Here is a 20,498-nt window from a genome sequence, read left to right on the forward strand (position 1 = left end):
AATTCCGAAATTTCTACACAGAACAGGATAAAGTCACACTTAGCCAGTGAGAGTACTTCAAATCCTGAGTAATCCAAATCCAACAGTACTGATTATAAAGAAGTTATGATTTCAAACAGCTAGTTCATTAAGCGTACATGCAGATAATTTACCTTGCTGTTTGAAGTAAGTAATGAGATCTTGAGAAAAGACATACACAAATTAAAAACATACTCCAGGCAAAGTAATTTATCTTGCTTTGAGGATATATTATTAAACAAGTCTATGATTGCTCTGGGGACAATTTCTAGTGGCCAAGACAAGGGTACCTGTGTCCTGCCCCTCTTGACCCCTCTTGATATGCTCACATTAAAAAGGTCAATTCCAAAAGGCAAGATATTCTTTGAAAAGTAACATAGAAGATAGAGAAAAAAAGACAAAGAGCTTAAAAAAGAGCAGAAAAATTGAGAAAAAAATTAATGTGACCTTGGGATGAATGAGAGCTATCAAGAGATTTTGAGGGTTAAAAAAATCAAAAGGGATTGTTATGAAGAAGGATATTTAAAAACACTACATCAGTGGATACAAAAATTTAGGATTTGTCACATTTGATACTAAGGTAATAGGCTAAAATGCAACCTCCTTGCATTTACTTGCTAAGAAGAATCATTGTTTATGGATATTTTGATATTGGCATTAGTCATAGTAAACTAAGATTGCAGTAGTCACAGAACCTATGAAATTTCAGTGGTGTTGCATAAGATTCCAATCACCAGTATTGTTGGATGCAGTGTGCCAGGTGTATTTAGAACATTTTCCTTAACAGTAACTCAGGAAGCCAGGATCTCTCCACCATTTACTTCAACAGGAAAGAGAGAGAGAATGGAGAATGCATATCTGTTGTTAACTGTTGCAGGCTGCAGCTAACAGATTAGTTCCACTCACTTTTATACTGGTCAAGACCCAAGCCTTGGGGCACCTCTTCTATCAGGAGTCCCAGGCACTGCAGTCTTTCAGTGTTCTGTAGGGGAGGAAAGTGATGCTGTGAGTACTGCAGAGTCCTGACACAGTACTTTGGGGAACTTACAAAGAGCTAGGTGCGTTACCAAAGGCTTTAAAAAAGTACATGCTTGAAAAGGAAAATTACTTCATCTGAAGCAGCTAGTCAACATTTCATAAATTTCTGCACAGAGAGTAGAATATTTTGTTCGGTTAGCTGATAAGAGCATTGCAAATTGGCAAAGGCAGCCTTCCCTAGTCCATGTATATGTTCATTAATTTGTTTTCCCTACCAGGAGAAAGAATACTTGAATATGTTAGTACAGACATAAAGGATTGCCAGTGAAGAATGAAGAGGACAGTCAGATAAGAATCATTCTTCTGAAAAGAGAAAAATATCGATTATGCAACATACAATAAAAAAGAGCAGGACTACTACTAAGTGCTATTGTCACAGAAATGTGTGTTAAATATTAATCAGATAGCATGTAAGTCCCACGAGGGGCCCAGAAATCTTAGTAACCTGCAGTCAATGCTCATTCAGTATGGGTCTTTGCGTTGGTTTGGATGTTGAAACTGGTAACACCTCACCGGCATCAAGAAGGTATGAAAAGGTTTATTACTCATATAATGAGGCTTTCTGGAAAGAATAGGGCAGGCTCGCAAGGCAGCTCAAAAATGGTCTGTGAAAGCGAGGAAAGGAGAGTGGCTTGGGGGCTTATGGTAGTTCCAGGGTGAGGCTGGGGCCTGAGTTCCTGCACACAGCCTGGGCCTTGCTTGGTTTGACCTTCTCACTGGCTCCAAGGGAAGAAGTACTCAGGCTTTCTTACCAGATTACCCACGTGTAGTGCAGAAGGCAAAAGAGAAGTGATGGGACCTCAAAGCTATTAGCAGTCAAATATCAAAGTGGAGTCAGTGTTTGTAATAGTTTTTCTGGACCTGATCTGGTTTGTTTCATCCTCATTATATAAACAATACAGTTCATCCTACTCTTTCTCAACATTTAAAAATGTATGTGTATGGGAAGGATTATGAATGTTAATAAGAAGTTGGACAAGTTAATTTCTGTGACCTGACAAGTTTCCTTAGGTAAGCTTTAGAACTTGTTACATACATATATATTTAATGTTAAGAGGTAGAAGTTATGAAACGACTCTATCATTCTCTTTCTATGAGTCAAGGCCCTTGATTGCCCTTGGAGTAAATGACATGCATGGTATGAATATTAGAATGTATTCTGCAGCTAGGAAATTTTAAAGATCTATATGTAGACATGGTATCCTCACATTAATTTCAAAACATGGAAATTATACCATGGGTTTATTTTAGTCATTCACTTTCTAACAAATGTCAGTTGGACACCTGCTATACACAAGGCTCCAGATCTTGGCAAGTCTGAAAACACTTGAGTAGTTCATAGGCAAGTTGAAATAAGTATCATTAGAAGTTCCCAGTCATTCAATATTTAATTTAGAGATTGGCAGGTTTGACAAATAATGTGTTTTATTAGATCTATCTCACCTACCATACCTCTATTCAAACTTAAAAACAGGTAGAAATTGAAAGGGAGAAAACGAACCACAGGATGTGTTTTTTCATCTCAAACACTGGAAGTCATCACACATTTTTGTGCTCTGGGAATATATATCATTTCACACTGTAATGGAAAAATGTACAGAATCCCAAAATCTCATAGTTAGAAGGAAATCAATGAGGCATCTAGTTCAAACTCCTAATATAAACTCCTTTGTACACAATCCCTGCAGTTGGACAACAGATATCCATGTTCACGCTTCCAGTAACAAATTTTCACACTTTGCCAAGACAGGTCCTTCTGTTATTTTTCAGAGTTGGGAAATTCTCTCCTCCTTTGGCTTCAGTGAAATCTACAAGTCTTATTATCCTGCTATTCCTTCTGGTGAATCCTTTTGATTCTTCTTTCGTGCTACTTTTGCTGTTATTAAGGGTTTTGATATGGTCCCCCTTCCCTTCTCAATCTGCACATAGTCCCTGATTAATTTCTTCAATTCCCATGGATTTGACACCAAATTCTAATATATGCAGCCCTATCATTACACTAAATTTCAGATCTCCCTCTCACTGGCCCCTGAATGGTTTCTTCTGAAGGTTCTCAAGTTCTTAACAGCCAACATGTCCACAAGAGAATTCATTATTTTCTACCACAAACCATGCCATCCCTCCTATGTCTGCTATCTCCTAATAATATCAACATGTTCTTTGCTCAAACCAGAAATATAGGCACTATCATCAGTACTTTATATTTCCGCAAACCTTGCCTGTTTCTTTTTCCTAAATAATTCTCATGTGAAGTCCTAAGAAGCCACAGAGCATAGGTGCTAAAGATCCTTTCTCTAATGGAGACTTCCTGGCTTTAAATCTTGGTTCTTTGACTTAATACCTTAACTTTTTCATTCTTTGAATCTTATTTTATTAAATGGGGCTAAGAACACTAAGCATTCTTACTTCAAAGGATTGTAGTGGGTTGCTAAGTATAAATTTATTGGAACAGTACATGGTGCACAATGAGCACTTTATGAATTTTAACTATCCTTTTAATTATTTTCTGCTCTTAATTCCCATTGACATTTTCCTAGGTTAAATCCTACATCATCTCCCAAGTGCTATATTGGTCTCCTATGGTTTCTGATCTGTCTCCCTTCATACTGTCTCTACCAAAGCCAAAAGATATGTTTACTAGTATTGCTAGCATTCAGCTATGACCCCCTGGTTCTTAATAGTAGAGATTCTAATCTCCCTAAGTTGAAGCTTAAATTCCTTAGCACATCTGCCTCTGCCTTGCCTGACCTGATCTCTGATTACCTCTCCAACTTCACCTTATACCACCTCTTCCTTCGCTTACTGTCTTCCAGTTCCTTGAGCCATTCACCTTCTTCTTATGTTTGGGTTGACCGTTGCAATTGTTGGAATACTCTTCCCATCCTACTGACCCTCAGTGTAGTACCTCCACCCTTTCAATTATGCCCCTCTAGCATGTGTTTCAGCACACTATCCAGTTCTTCCTTATCATAGCATTTTTGTCATGTCATACAATAACTAATTTTCTTGCCTGTAAAATGTCCTTGGAGATACTATCATCTCTAATAGGACAAAATGAGTGGCTGGCATATAATACTGTTTATTAAGTACGTATTGAATGAAGAATACATTTAACTAGGAGCTTCCATCCTGTACTATGCATCCTGCTTTTTTTTGCATCTGCAAAACACACTCCACTTTTCATATTACCATCATCTCAATCATTGAAGTCAGGAATGTTTTGCCCTACTTGAATCTCTTCTTTATGTTAAAGTTCTCCAGTTTATTGTACAATTCTGTTATGATTTCTGCCATCTCACTACTCCACAATACTCATAATACTCTAGATGAATCCAATTGTAGGTAAATGAAGTATCCCAGTTTTGCTCAAAACACGATAAACTATTGAGAACTGAGATACTTGGCTTATGTAGAAATTGTTGCTTCTACGCTTGTTTGTATAACATACTCTGACCAACCAAAAGCTCTATTTCCTTTTAATGAAAAATTAAATTCTTCTTTCTTAAAGTGGAGTATCTTTCAGAAAGTGACGTTTGAAAGTATTAGAACTCTATACCCACCCTAAACATTCCTATTTTAATCCCTAGGTGAGCTCTTCATTGGATAACACTTTATTAGACAATGTTGTCTTGCCAGTGGGTTTCAGCCCTGGGCAAGTTCACTATAGATTCAATGAGACTGAAAAAATGACAATGGAGCATTCTTGGGGTGAAAGCGTTTATACCCAACTTTATTTCCATGGTGGCAGGTCAGTCACTAGAATCCTATCCACCTAGTGCAAGCCTGCATGCAGCAAGCCGGTCTCTGCCGCTGGGCCTCTCTGCCCCTACAGCTGTCTCAGTCTTGGTCCTTGGCACCACCACCAGTCCAGTCTCTGCTTTCCTGCAGCCTTGCAGCCCTGCAGCCTTGCAACGGTCTAGAGCACTGGGAGGGTCTCTTTATATAGAGTCAATAACAACATATTGCCCACACATGTGTAGTGAGCAAGACGACCAGGGTCAGGTGAGAATCCTGGCCACAGACACCTTCACTTTCTCCACGAAATATCAAAAGTATTCTATGGAAAAATAACTCCATAGGCTCTCAATTGTTGTTACTTCAATGAAGAATATTCCACAATCCTAACATTGGGAAATGCCAAATTCAAAAAGCTTCTTTACCATGGGAATTCTGAAAACTTTAAATATATTAATGAGCACAGAACATCTGAGAGGGTGGATAAATATGTGGCTTTTCCTTAGGATTACTTGACCTTGGAACCCTTTTGTGAACAGCACATCATGGGATTAGTGTAAACTCCATTTGGGAAATGTATTTTTCTAAGTAATAGATCTCCTTAAAAACAATAAAATGCCGTGTAGAACTTTGTTAACTGACTTCCCTAATGACCTTATTAGGAGGTATTTTAATACTCCATGTGACTGAAACAAAGCAAAGCATATAGTCTCTCCTTATAAACAGATTTAGAATTCAGACCCACTTATAATCCCAACTAATCTGTCTTTTCCTTGGGCACTTTTCTGCTAGAATAAACTGGTTCTTTTACTTATGGATTTTTTTTCCCTCTATGTCTTGTCAATGGATTTCAGCCCTGGACAAGTTTACTATGGATTCAGTGAGACAGAGAAATGACAATGGAACATTCTTGGGGTAAAAGGGTTATTACCCAGTTTATTCTCCCAGCAATAGGTCGAGCTCTAGAATCATGTCTGCATCCAGCAGTCTGCAGATCTGTAATCCTCCTTCATCTCTGCCTCCACGCAGAGCACTGGGTGGAGCTCTTTATATAGTGAGTCAGTCAATAATAGCTTATTGCCTATGGGTGTGGAAGTATTAGTCTAGTAGTAGGCCAATTACATCATCAAATAGGTTAGGGTCAGGTGAGGATCCTGGTGATAGGAGCTTCCATTTTCCACACAGGTAGCTTTCTTAATGCATACAGAGTTTGAATTATGTCCAAACTCATTTTTATGCATTCTTTTCTGACATCATATTGTAAAACAAATAAAAATGATTACAGGGAGTCTAAAATCCCTTCTAACACTGTAATCAGTTGCATGGATCTTGTAAGTAAATTACTTAGACAGGATAAGCCAAAGTCCATGTTTGATCCTCTCTGTTCCCTTTCTCACCAGTATTCTTAATCCCTGTCTGAGAGGAACCTCTGGCCTAAAAAACACAGATGAATGAATGGTATCTCCTGAGGCCAGTGATTGACCAGGAACTTGTCCACTTAGATAATGAAGGCAGTCCATATTTATCTGTGCTCTTTGGTGATATATTTTGATTTCACAGTGCCATATATGGTGTGGGCAAAATTGCAGTATTTCCAGAATCTCTCACCTGGCTTAGTTTATCTCCATATCAATAGGTGTTTCTAAGGGGTGGAGAGAAGTAGCCCATCTCTGTATCAACAGTAATTACAAGGGTGAGAGAGGGCATATCTGGATCGGAGAGGTTGAGTGGGGCCCCCTCTTCAGCAGCCAGGTCATGAGAGACACACGGGACAGCAGAAGTGGAAGACTGCTCATGAGCCATAAATGGGTTTCTCCCACTTTATTTCTCCCTTTGACTAAGTTCTATTTCAATGTTATTTTGCCCCAGGACTTCCCTTCTGGAGTTACACATGGTAGAAGCAATGGGCCTAATTTCCTTCAAGGAAAGAGGAATGTCACATATGGAGAGATCTATTTTCCATTTATGACACCAAGTTTTTATCATTTTAATTATTCACTCTTATTTAATCCAGACAGATTCAACATCTGCTTTGCTATTAGAGAGATTAAAATATATTTGAGTCCTTGATTTAAAAAAAATCTCATACATCTCAGAAGACTTCATTATGTCATTTGTAAATATGGAAGAATCTGTTTGCAAAGGTACATGTTTTTCTTGATGGGCAAAGGAAGAGCATTTTTAAAAGCAACATTTCCCCTGAGAGTTGTAGAGAGCATCAGTTCTGCAGGATTTAGTTAGGTAGTAAATTGAGGAAAGGCATTGTGTTTGAGCATTTCAAAAACCCAGGATTAAACAAAGTGAGATAGGTTTCTTGACTATAGTTTCTGACAGCCTTTAATGTTCACGTGCCTTGTGAATTTCCAAAGGTGGCATGTCATATGCAACGTTTCCTGAATTTAATTTGATCCTAGAAACCTCTTTGGCTGTAGTGGTTGCTGGAGGCAAATTCTGGCGCGCTGAGACCTCCACCCCTTAAGAGCCAATCACCAATGCAGAACACACTCTACCCCTACTCCTTCCTCACCCAGGAGCTGCTGCTCCCTCTCTCTGGGGGCAGCCATTTTCACTAACAGATAATAAAATCTCTTGTGTGAGCCCCTGTCTCCTGAGTTGTTCTGGGGTAAGGAGGGTTCCGGCGAGATTCCATTTCATATAGTATGGTGCTTTTACTTAAAATAGAGGATACCCACGTATGTAGAAATAGGTACTTAATATATTTAAATACATATACAGTAAATGTGAATGTAAGCCCTTGGAAAATGTCGGAAGAACCCCACAAGGAAATGGAGGAGTGGGACTTGACTTTGATCCCATGTCCTGTACTACTTGAATTCTGGCAGGTGTGCAAGCTCATCGACCTGCGCTACCCACCGCCGGCTAAGGAGGGCGCTGTGGGCTCCTGCATCCATTCGGCCTCCGCGGGGACGACATCACCTCGGGCGGTGCCGCATGCGCAGTAGAAGGAGCCGAGGTGCTGTGGGTGTTGCTACCTAAACTCTTCCAGTCCGAAGTCTTGTTCTGGCCGAGAGGGAGCCGAACTGGCGGCTTTGGGGCTCTTGGCGTTGGGTGGATGGTGTCTTGGGGCCCAGATGAGCCAATGGCATCCTGCCCGCTACGGCTGGGGCCAGAGAGGCATCTTTTCCGGACGGCCCTCCGACGAGAGGAAGGGTGGAAGCCACGCCCCCGAAAGGTGAGCTGCCTCGACCAGGTGCGGGCCCGTCCCGCTCGCAGCTCCAGGGCCTCGTAGCTGCCTGAACTCTGCTGCTGCGTGTGGCTGGCGCGCCTCTTCCTGGGAGGCCGTAACGCTTTCACTGCTCTGCTCACACTAGCTGACGTGGACAGTGTGTTTTTTTTATTTCTCCAAGGGCCTTATAAAAGCGAGGCGCGGGCCCTGGTTCCCCGGGTGTAATAGAGAGGGACCGCTCTTTAAGATGGGACTGTCAGTATTGGGGCCACCCCTTACTTACCAAAATGGAGGCCCCCGCATTCCTCAAGCTGCGCTATTTGCCACAAAAATATTAACAAGAGCAAAGGTCAAATGAAAAATCTACCAGTACAACGAAACTTTCACTGGAAAAATGTGTGTTGTTTCCAGGAATCGCAAAGGGCATGCTGTTGCTTTCTAACAGGTCTCATTTGAGAACTCGCCCTCTGTATATTCAAATGGTTAATTTTGAGGCTTTGCTTTCAGTGAACTCTATTCCTTGAGATCTTGCTTTATGCCATCTCATAGCTCATTAAGTCCCCTTCGTTTTATGTCCTGAATATCTTTTCAATCTGTCCTCTCTCCTCCATCAGCATCCTAATACAGAACTTGCCTGATCCATTGCTTTTAGGTCCTAATTAGTGTATATATTTATTGATTCTTGTTTCTGTTCACTCAGTTCTTCACATAAGACATCTTTTTAATATGCAGCTTGGAAAGTTCCCGTAAATATCGCACAAAAGCATTGCTTTAGGAATAAAAACAAACTCGTTTCCATGGCCTTCAAGACTGCGTGGTATAGAATCCCCTCTTTCCCAAGACCCATCTTGTGTCACTTTTGCCCTAACTTTCTATACTTAAGATATGATGAATTAACCTTAGTTAATTCTATATAAAATCTTACTGCAGGCAGCTCAAATACTACCTTTTACTGTTACCCCTAGCCTTATTAAGTGAAGTTCACGGCCCCCTTGTCTATCAAATTTTCTTTTAAAATATGAACTTGAAGTTCACTACGCTTGCATTTGATGGCATTGGTTGTATTAGGACTAAAAATAAAGTGTAAAGTGAAAGAGTTAAACTGTTTCAGTCAACATGTGTGTATTAATGGCACCTTAGTGTTCAGGATTGGGCTAGATTTTATTGGGGATGCAGAAGTTCTGGCCGCCTCTGGTTTTAGATGTGTCGTATTTGTTGAACCCTTTGCACTGTTGTGTTGCCTTGTCTGTTTTCGAGATGGGGAAGCAGGAAGAAGGGGAGTATAGGTTGATACTGGGTGGGGTTGAATAGGTGGAGCAGTAAAATGCAGAGTAGAGATAAGAGAGGCCCTACTTTTGGGTTCTGCTTTTCATTTTCAAGGAGATTTCATTCTATGCAGAGAGACTGGCTGACCTAAAAATTGGCTAATAAGAAAATGTATTGATAGGTGGAAAGACTATATCACAGTTGGACAGTGGATTCCAGGGACCTGTTTCATTGCCTTCAAAGTTCATTTGGAAAAGGTAAGCAGTATTCTTTAAGAAATCCAAATTCACCGTGTAGAACACTGGTTCTCAACCCTGTCACACCCCATTTTCCCTTTTTTGTAGGAAATACTTTGTAATACCCTTTGGTATCCTGAAATGAAATTCATCTAAGTACAATCTACTTCCATTCTTAATTTTAAAGAAAGAAAACAATGTACTATAACATAAAGAATAAATAAGATAAAGGAATTCATAATACTGTAGTATGTATTTACATTTAATAGGTAAATGGCCATAACTATGCTAGACATAAAGAAATAGTTACTTGTTCCGTGTAATCAGAAAACTAAATGAGGCCTGATGTAGGTGAGTTATTTTGCCTAAGTGGCCAGAGTTTTCATAATAATGAACAGCTCTTACTTAGCAGATTTCCAAATAAAGCAAAGCCTTCACTTGGTTGATAAGGTGACAACTGTCTTAATGGATTATACATTAAAACTGCAAAAAAACAGCCTTCATGTTTATTCTTGAAGTTTGTTTCTAAGGCTTAACTTACGAACAGATTTTTCACCTACATGAATGTTGACTAGAACATTCAGAAGTCATTAGGGGGTAAGACACATTTGTAGGACTGTTATGAATTTGGCCAGATGCCTGGCATCTATGACCCTACGCACTAAATGCCATTGAGACACCTTTGTTACCACTGTCACAACCCAAAAAATAACCTGATCAGTATGGTCATGATTTCAGCATGGAAACTCTGAAAATTGAACTAAGAATGGAATAGGTGGGGAAAGCATTTGACTGTCATAAAAAAGGTGAGAAGAGGTTCATGTCACTAATTAAACTGCCCAGCATAGTGTGGATGTGTCTGTGGAAGAACTCAACTTCTAATGTATGGGGAATTGATGTAATTTGTGACTCATAGGTCAGGGTTCCTTTTTTTACTTGCTATGTCAGTTCTTTTGCATCTCTGTACTTAAAAACTTAGTCGTTTCATAAAGATAAACATATGGTTCTTATTTACATCCACCAACCCCAAGCATAGTGTTTTTTGACATATAATAAATACTTAACAATTCTTGTTGAATGAATGGACTCCCCACCCGCATTTGCAGTTCCTGAGGGGTTGCTCCTGTATTCCTCCTTTCTGTGTGATTGGCCCAACGCCTCAGTTGCCTATTCCATGGCCTCTAAAAGTGGATTCCTGAGGTTCCACAAGGGTCCCTGCTCAGTGCCTGTCTGGAAGTCCACCAGCAAGAGAAGCACAGGGAGACTCTTCAGTTCCCTTTCCTCCACGTTGCCCCAGGTGTCTTGCACACTGTCATTATGAAAAGCCTCTCCTGGCTCTGTGTACTCAAGTAGTTTTATTCAGTGTTGGGATTAAGGTACCATAAAGGGGATAACAGGGCTGTAGAACCACTCCCATTGTACCCCCTTTTCATACAGTAGAGTCAGGAAGATGAAATATCTCTGTGTGACAATGAAATGTAACATTGGTCTCCTGTGTGTTTTATGGAAGTCACCAAGGAAAAGCAGCCTCAGTACTTGCCAGTCTCTCCTCAAGCACACTGGAATACAAAGGAGAATATGTTAAATGTCAAATATTTGCCATGGCGAGAAATTTCTAGGAATTCAAAGGAGGGGAAAACCGTAATAAGGTTAATCAAGGAAGGCTTCCTAAAGGATTAACACAAATTGGTTATCTGAAATTAGTTATTATTCAGATAGCTGAAGGTGGTATTTGATCCATCAGCTCCAACTTTGTGAGAAACTGGAGAGTTAATATGCCTTGATGTAATTAATTTACTCTTCAAAACTTACAGTATTATGCAGAAGACTCAACACCATAAATCTGTCAAATCTTCTTGCATTAATTATAAACTTATCATCATCTCAAATAGGCTCTTTCTAAAATTCATATAGAAGAATAGACTTAAGTAGCCAGGAAATTTCTGAAAAAGAAGAATAATGGTGGAAGGGGAACATCTAGCTGTACCAGATATTAATCTATGTTAAAGTGTTGCTGGACTATAGGTGCTTTTTAGGGCAGTGAAACTATTCGTATGTCACTGTAAGGGTAAATACTTGTCATTATATACTGGTCAAAACCCATAGAATGTACAATAGGTTGAGTGACTCATAACATAAACTAGGGACTTCAGTTGATAATGATAGATCAGTGCTGGTTCATTGGTTCTAACAAACGGACCACACTGTTCTGGAATATTGACGGTAAGTCTTTGTCGGGTGAAGGAGAGAGGGTATAATTGGAAGCTCTCTGTGCTTTCCACTCAGTTTTTCTGTGAACCTGAAACTGCTCTAAAAACTAGTCTGTTAATTGATAAAAAAGTATGTTGCTGGCATTTGAATAACCAAACATAACAGTATGGAAAAGAGCACATAAGTAAGCCAAATACATAAAAAAATGTTTAGCAATAAAATCCACCCTTCACATACATAAATATTCTAGAACTATTTATAAGTGCCTATTTATAGGCACTCCCCTTGGAGCTGGAGATGCAGTGGGGGGCAAAACTGATGTGGTCCTTCTGGAAGTTTACTGTCTGGCTGGGAGACCAACATGAAACAAATAAACACAGAAATAAATGATAGAAATGAGCTTATTTTCTTCCTCTAATCTTTCTGTAAGAAAGCATTATACAATAGTTTGTAACTTCCAGAAGAGTGGAAATTTTCCTTTGCATCTCATTGTTAGCAACACGGGGCTTGAATAAATGGGTAATAAAATAAAGGATATTAAGCACCCATCTGCTCTTTCTTATATCATTCTCTCTGCCAGAGTTTTGAAGAGAATCTTGCTCCAGAAGAATGTTTTTCCCCCTTGGATCTTTTTAACAAAGTCCAAGAACAGAATGAAGATCTTGGACTGATTATTGATTTAACATATACTCACCGCTATTATAAGCCAGAGGTAAGTGAAACCCTTAATTGAAAAGAACCTTTCAGATACTGTATTAGTTCATAGTAATTCAGTAGTTATCATCTTACATAGGTGAATTCAGTAAATATCATCTTACAGTAAGAGCTCCCAATTATACCCTCTCTCCTTCACCCGACAAAGATTACCATCAATATTCCAGAACAGTGTGGTCCATTTGTTAGAACCAATGAACCAACACTGATCTATCATTATCAACTGAAGTCCCTAGTGTATGTTATGAGTCACTCAACATATTGTACATTCTATGGGTTTTGACCAGTATATAATGACAAGTATTTACCCTTACAGTGACATACAGAATAGTTTCACTGCCCTAAAAAGGCCTTCTTTCAAGGATAATAGTTCAAAGAAGGAACCAAATGGTTTCCTTAATTATACATTTGGCAGTAAGCTTTGTATGTGCTTAAGAAATGCTGTAAGCTTTCGTGTTCTCTATTTTGAAAATGAAGTAAACCTGTAGTAAGAATAGCAGTAGTCTAATAGAAAGGAATACCTCGTATGTCCCTAGCACTTATTTTAAGCAGTTGCCTGAGCATGTGTGAGCATCAGAGGAAAAGACAGTTCTCTCAGTTGCATGCTTTCTATTCCTAATACCTTTTGCCATTGATACAGAAACCCATATAATCTGTTGGCCCATGTAGCATATCAGTGGGAAAGAATTTTCCTTCTGACAGTTGCATGGACTTGGGAGACAATGACACCTAACGTTTGTTAGTATTTGCATAGCAGTTTGCCATGTAAAAACTGCTTGCACGTACACTGACTTAGTTGATCCTTGTAACAGTCCTTTGCTGATGAGGTAGTAGTACTAATATCTCCTAGTGATTGTCTTTCTGTGATATTAGCAGTCACTCATGATTGATAGTTTCGTCCATTAATTTGTTTGGGGCTGTGAGAAATGGTGAATTCTGTTGTTGTTTTCTTCATTTATTAGCTGGGTATACTTCCATCAAGAGAAGTTGCCCCTCATTATCTATTTGGTTGCCCAGTTGTAGTGTCATGATTCTTTCCTTTTATTTAACAGTTTTCAAAATAATGGGCTGATTCACTAGTATCCTCCAGTGGTGACCAATGGGATTTTGTTTTGTTTATTTATTTGTATCACTGTGGACTCCATTGCAGTTATTATTCTTAACTGAGGCCCCGTCTTTGGCCAGTTGGAGCTTCTCAGTTAGGCTCCTGAGTCCTTTTTTATCAGTGCTGGGTCAGAGCTAGGAAATGTGTTTCTGTGTTTGCTTTTAAAATAACATACATCAAAAGTTCACATTGATACTTTCCGTTTAAGTTCAGAACAACAGGATTTTCAGTTTAAGTTCAGAACAACAGGATTTTCAGTTAAGCTCTTCTGTCTTTTATCAGTACCTACTCTCTCCCACGCCAAGAATAGCAGTTCTCAACAGTATCTGAAATTTGCTTTGTCTCACAATTCAAATCCAAGTTCTTCTCTGACTCTATTCTACTTAAATCACAGCTGCTTTGTGGCCCCTGAAATGTAAAATATTAGGTAGAACTATTTATGTAATTTCTGGTGACATATACATTCATTCACATGGACTTTGCGTGCAGTTTTATGTGCCTATTGACTATGCATCCTGCAGTTTTAATGAAAAGCAAGTGATACTTCCAGGTTGAAGCAGCTTTGGGGGAAAAAATGGCTCTTTTAGCAGGATTACTGACATGCCAAGTTTATTATAATCTCTTGGTTTTATTCTGGCTCCTCTAATTCATTTTTAATTCTTTCCCTAGAGATGAAATAATACACATTTTCATTGTTTTGCATTATAGGACTTACCAGAAACTGTTCCTTACTTAAAAATTTATACAATTGGGCATCAGGTACCTGATGATGACACTACTTTTAAATTCAAATATGCTGTTAATGGGTTTTTGAAAGAAAATAAAGATAATGTGAGTTCTTTTTTTTTTCTTACCTGAACTTCAGTATGCATTGTGAATGGGGTTGGGAGTTTTTAATATTTTTAATAGTTTTGCCATTGGGCCTATTGTGTTTAATATTATTAAAGTGGAAATGTCAGGTGTCAGATGCTAATAGAGTGAGGTGTTACTTCTTCTTATGGCCACAAAGTTAGTTTGGAAAGTGATTTTAGTGAGAGATATGAACTGAACTAGCTTATTCATCTATTTTTTAAAAATTTGATTGGGAAATATAAAAATGTTCTTTTATATATTGGTTAAGAGGTGGGACTTAAAGGAAAAGATAAAGAATCTCAGGGTCTTAGAGTATATAAAAGAGACAACAAAAGACGAAGTTTTGGAGTGAGACAGACCCCTAGAAGTGAAACAAATGGACCAGTGGAGTGGCATCCTCATCATGGGTATTTAAGATATTCCTGCTATTTTTCCACTTTGGATTCAAGTGGGGAAGGACACTGCCACCTCTTACTGTCATTCTGCGGACAGAAAGAGCTTAAAAAGGCCAGTGTTTTCTTGTTCCTGCTTTAAAGTCTACCTTACTCTGTTGCAAATAGATCTTAATAGCTTCTGAATTTTAAGGATCCATGTGCCTTTTTCTGGCATCTCACTATCAGGAAGACTATTGCATTTGTCATATTTTAAAACTGAGGTCCCTTGTCTTTGGAAAGTGACTGGCCCACAGCGTGAAGTGTTCATTTGGCCATCTTTCTAAATTTAGCCTGAGAAATATACACTATTGAGCTGGACAGACAGTAATATTGCATATGTGTGTGTGTGTGTGTGTGTGTGTGTATATATATATATATATATATATACACACACACACATATCAACAGGGAGTAGGGGAAAAAGAATAGAGATGGCATTGGGAAGTTAGGGGATGAAAGAGAGAGACAGGAGTTTTAAGATTAACTTTTAAATTACAACCTTGTTGTTTAATGCGGGCACTGGCTCTTAAATATCATAAGCCCCATTCACATATCTTCCTTCCACTTTGACTTTAGAACTTGGGAGGCTGAGTCTTGAGCAGGGCATCGATAGATAAGGTAAATTTTCTAATTTGTATAAATTGTAGTTACAGAAACATCACCTCTTAAGATTTTAGGGAGCCGCTGCCAGCTTGCTCACTCCTCCAGGCTCCTTTCCCTAGAACTACCGATGGCATCCCGTCTGTTCCATGAGGGCTAAAGGTCCCTGAGAGTGCCCGAGGACACATTGGTAAATCTCGGTCCCTCTCGGGTGTAGTCGTTGCACAGGCTGGCCCCGTGTTGGTCGTCTGCCCCCATGGTGCTAACTTGACGGGGCTCTGCCGTAGCGGTCTCGGGGCCTTGCTTATCATCATTCTGGCCACCTCTGTGATAGGCCCCTCCACAGACACCAGCTCCCAGATGAAGAGGACACGACATTTTCCACCGTAAAGACAGTGGGTTAATTATAATAAAAGAATTAAGTGCAATGGGAATATAGAGGAGAGATTGAGGAAGGCCTCACTGAGGAGACAGCATCTGGGCTAGGTGGTGAGAGAATTTCACTAAAATGAGGAAAGGACAGCCCAGGTATCAGGAAATGTACAAAAGCCTCAGAGCTTGGACATGTGCCATGGAGAGGCAGCCTCTGCTGTGTGAGGGGGTAGTGTGAAAGGGCGTGGAATTCATATGTGCACTTCCAACAAATATTTATGTGATACCTGCTAAGTTGAAGGCACTGTTGTGGGAAGTAGGAGCAGAGGACAGTTCTTGCTCCTCCATCCTCTGCATTCTAGCCGGGGAGAGAGAATGAAGTGAGTACATGGAACGTCATGACGATAAGTGGTTTGGAGAGCACCAAACAGGACGGAGAAGGGAGGGAGTGTGCTGGGTGGTCAGGGAAGGCGTATGAAGATGTTGTTTGAGCACAGCCTTAAAGGAAATGAGGAACCAAGCCACTGGGTATTAGAGGGGTGGTGGAAAAGTGTCCTAAAGCAGAGGGAATAGTGGTACAAAGCCTCTGAGGCACAACTATGCTCAGCATGTTTGAGGACTAGTAAGGAAGTCAGTGTGGCTGGAGTAGGGAGGGAGCACTGAGTTTAGAGCAGTAGAAAATGGAATCAGAGAGGCTGGCAGTGGGCAGGAGGGAGGTGGGTCATGCAGGCCCTTGTAAGCCATAGTTTGGATCATTGTGGAATTACAGGTCAGTTGGAGACACAGATTGATATCTGTTTATAAGAGTTCTAAATGCTATGCTCAGAGTGTGGGCATTACCGTATGCTAAATGAAGATTTTTAGGCAACGAAGTAACCCAACCAAGTTTACATTTAGGAAAGATAACATCTTCCATATGGAGGAGCAATTGAAATAGTAGCGATTAGAAGTAGGAAGGTAGTAATCCAGACAGTAAAAAACAAGTCCTCTCTTATCAGACACCAGCTAGTCACAGACCTACGCTTTGCAGGCGTAAATGAAAAACTACAGTTTTAAATTTTAATTTCTTTATAATGCTTTTAAATGATGGACTAAGAAATTCTGTGGCACACTTGGAGAAATCTTAGACTTGATTCTAGACTTTGTTCTGTTTGCCTGCTGGGTAGCTTAGACTTACATATTTCCAAGTCTTGCTTTTTCATCATAAAATAGGGTCAGAGCTGTTCATCTGGGTACTTGCCAGGGTGCAGGGGCCCGTGGCCTGCGGGGAGCAGGCAGTGAGAGGAGGAGCTGAAGCAACTTGGGGCCTTGAAGGAGTGCTATAGGACCTGTTTTTTTAATAACTCCACATCAGAAGTGAACCTCCCATTTGTGTCACTCAAAACCAGATTTCATTCTTCTTCTACCCTGTTTTGCTTTTTTTCCCACTCCCTTTTCCTGTACTTAAATCAATCACTGATGGGCACTCTCTAGGAAGACAGATGGGTTTATCTCAATATGGTTTAGCTGTTTGGACCTGACCAGGCCTTCTCCCGTCTATACCCTTGCGTCTAACTGGGGGCTCTTCACAGTTTCCCAGAGAGTGAATTTTGACTTGGTATTAGATAATTCTTTATAGTATGTTCCTAAACACAAAATCACATTCCTCTTCAGAGTTACGCCTTTTCAGGGTAGTGGTAGTGTTGTGTGACTAAGAAATGTCACTCTCCAGAAAGGCGCATCACTTGTTGGTAGTGTGCCGTGACTTTAACCCTATTCCCTGTTTTACAGACAAACTTATCGGCGTCCACTGTACCCATGGTGTAAACAGGACTGGCTACCTCATCTGCAGGTGAGTTGCCAACCTCGAGAGGCAGACCCTGTTCCAGTTGTTTGGTTTACAATAGTAATGTAAGCTGGTTGCAGAAAATCAGCGTAGAAGCTTATGAGGGAGAAAGCAGTCTTATCCTCACGCAGAGATACCACCGGAAATCGTTTAACCTGCTTTTTCACTTTAAAAATGCAGACATACGCATATACATGTACTTTAATGGTATGATATTTATTTACTTATTTATTTTGAGAAGGGATTTTATTTTTTATTTTTATTTAAAAATTTTTAATTGAAGTATAGTTGACATACTAATTTCAGGTTAATGGTATAATATTTAGACATCCTGTTTTATAATTTAGTGTATGGCAGATGTCTTCGTATAAAAGTCTTTGGAGACCTCATTCTTTTTTAAGGTTGCATTGCTCCTTCGCTTACTGATGACCATAAGAAAGTCATAAGTTGTTGATATTATAAAATATTGAAGTAATGAATATTCCTGTATGAACATCTTTGAATACATATATACTGTCTTCTCAGAGACCATTTCACTCAGAATGGAATTTCTGAATCAGAGCAACCCTTGTGTTTTTGTGGATGTTGCTGCACTGTGCCAATTTATGTTCATTCAGAAAATATGTATTAGGCATCTTCTTTGTGTAAGCACTGTGCTGGGTGCTGGCAAAAAGACTTGTGAGACTTTGTGGGCAGAGAGACTTGACCAGCCTTCTCTGAATCCTACCAGTCTAGAGAGGAAATAGATACTTGAGAATCACATAGTTGCCTGTAGAATTACAACCCAAACAAGTGTGGACAGGTGTATGTACATGTGAAAACTTATATCTATGTGTGGAAACATATCTATCTATATCTATCTACTTGTGGAAACATATCTATCTGTCTATTTTTCATAAACTTAAATCTATCTATGTGTGTAAACTTATATCTATCTATATCTATCTACATGTGGAAACATATCTATCTACGTGTGGAAACTTTTATCTATCTATATCTACATGTGGAAACATATCTATCTATCTACGTGTGGAAACTTTTATCTATCCATATCTATCTATCTGTCTACATGTGGAAACTTATATCTATGTATCTGCATCTGGTAACCAAAGTGGCACCAACAATCCTATCATCTCTTACATTATTATATAGCCATAGGAGTCAGCAATTTCCATCTCCTTTTCCCTTTCAATGAAAAACTGTATTTTCCCCAAGGAGGTGTATTTGGCAGCATTCTCACGCTCTTGTTGAGCCTGCCTCTTCATAGCTTCCCGCTCTGGCCTCTGCTCTTCTGTGACGGGCTCTGACACTTCTGGCCCAAGGATGTCAGATATCCTCCATGGACGTGGTATGAAGAAGTAGACCTCTTGGTTTATGTATGGGCTTTTAGGCTTGGGTGGAGGCTGGTTCTGGGGCACAGCAGTGGGAATGGGCTCCTGCTGGAGAGAACTGCAAGGTAATGTTCTGTAGGGTACAGGTCTAGAAGCAGCAGACTTGGTGACACTACTCTGGGTAGACTTGGTCAGGTCTGGTTGGGTTGAGTTGGTCGAGACTGGACCCAGAGATGAGCAGGCAGGATCTGTTAAAGATGCAGGGGCTTGCTGGGATGAATTGACTGCAGTAGACAGAGCTGCATTTGTAGAGCCAGGGTGGGTAGAGGACGCCAAAGCTGGCTGGTCTGAGGCCGGAGACCGTCGCCTACAAGGAACTCGGCAAACTGGAGACCTTTCCTCCATCAAAAAATGCAAAGGCACAAATTTGAGCTTCCCAGGAGGTGGCAGTTCACTCTGAGATGGAGATGGACACTCCTTGTTGACACTGCCATCTGGTTTCTGGTCTTTGACATGAGTTCTCTGAAGTCTTTTCCCCTCATGTAGAATATTCAGCCGTGGTTTGGTGGCCAGGGGTGGCTGGGGGTCTTTGGGGTTCCTTGAATTTCCCAAGTCCTGGGAAGAAGAGAATCGAGGTTTCTTATCAATCCTCTTCCCCAGTGCATGAAAAACCTGCACAGACTCCAGCATGTGCATGCCTAGCCTGCTTAGAGGTGTTTCAAAGTTCTCTTGGCTGAGCTCAGGTTCATCTTTCTTCCGCTTCATCCGGGGAATTGTTGGCTCTTTTTGTGCTTTGACTTTGTTTCCAGACTGCTCACCCTCTTCAGCTTTCTTGGAGTTCCTTTTTCTGGTTCTTATGGTCTTCTGTGCACAGCTCCTAGTTTTTCTGGTCCTCCTTGGTGCAGTTATTGGAGATTTGCGTCTAGAACGCTTGGACTTGTTCGCAGGAGCCTCATCACCATCTGCAACATTGCAGATATTCATGTCTCCCTCCGGTGCCTCGGGAGCACCACTGAGAGGCTCAGAGACTTCATGATTGTTCTTCATTGCTTGACCAGGAGACCTCTTTTTTGCACATGACCTTTTCTGCACCTGGTTTAATTCGGTGGCTCTGCTATCTTGGGTTTTGCTCACCTTGGGACCTTTGGACTGAATAAAGTTTTTCAAGGAACTGAAGAACTGAGGAAGTTGACTGTCTCCTGCCTGGTCAGCAACGTTTGCAAAACTGCTGTTCGATTCGTTCTCACTTACAAGTGTGCCTTGGTCCTCAAGGCTCAGGCTGTTCTTCCCCAGATCAATGTTTTCAGAACAAGGCTGCTTCTCTCGGTTGAGGGGATCAGTGCAGGCCTGGAGATGGTGAGTATTAGGGATGTGTATAGGAGGTAGTACATCATCTTGGTTTTCTGCTGTGATCTGGGAGGCATCCAGAGGCTTCAGAAGCTTGTTTTTACTATCCTCCAAATTGTTATTCTGTGTTTGTTCCTGATTTTTAGCTGGAGGAAGTGTCGAGGGATTACCAGAACCGTGCACTGAAGCTCTCACTGAAATGCCTCCAACCTCAGGTGGTGGGTTAT

The 20,498-nt window shown here is 40.3% G+C and overlaps 1 protein-coding gene across 3 annotated transcripts; it reads left to right on the plus strand.

Annotated features, from left to right (window-relative positions):
* Positions 1-7,660: 7,660 nt before the first annotated feature.
* LOC130682549 (RNA/RNP complex-1-interacting phosphatase-like) lies at positions 7,661-20,444 on the plus strand. Of its 3 annotated transcripts, none has more exons than XM_057497018.1 (4): positions 7,661-7,984; positions 12,272-12,403; positions 17,539-17,599; positions 20,418-20,444. In XM_057497018.1, exons 1-3 carry the CDS (start codon positions 7,865-7,867, stop codon positions 17,572-17,574), a joined length of 288 nt encoding a protein of 95 aa, XP_057353001.1. In that variant the 5' UTR covers positions 7,661-7,864; the 3' UTR covers positions 17,575-17,599; positions 20,418-20,444. The 3 variants fall into 3 exon arrangements, 2 of the variants coding, with proteins under 2 accessions (XP_057353001.1, XP_057353000.1); XR_008995766.1 differs by lacking the exon at positions 7,661-7,984 and adding an exon at positions 8,398-9,501; XM_057497017.1 differs by lacking the exons at positions 17,539-17,599; positions 20,418-20,444 and adding an exon at positions 14,219-15,064.
* Positions 20,445-20,498: the final 54 nt, after the last annotated feature.

Source organism: Manis pentadactyla, chromosome 2 (genome assembly GCF_030020395.1).
Source record: "Manis pentadactyla isolate mManPen7 chromosome 2, mManPen7.hap1, whole genome shotgun sequence".
Lineage (NCBI taxonomy): Eukaryota > Metazoa > Chordata > Mammalia > Pholidota > Manidae > Manis > Manis pentadactyla.

Excerpts from the sequence above, each read along its gene's own strand:
- LOC130682549 (XM_057497017.1), top strand. The coding sequence starts at position 7,865 with ATGGTGTCTTGGGGCCCAGATGAGCCAATGGCATCCTGCCCGCTACGG. Across the intron at positions 7,985-12,271 it reads GGAAGCCACGCCCCCGAAAG|AGTTTTGAAGAGAATCTTGC; the intron begins GTGAGCTGCCTC and ends TCTCTCTGCCAG. Across the intron at positions 12,404-14,218 it reads ACCGCTATTATAAGCCAGAG|GACTTACCAGAAACTGTTCC; the intron begins GTAAGTGAAACC and ends TTTGCATTATAG.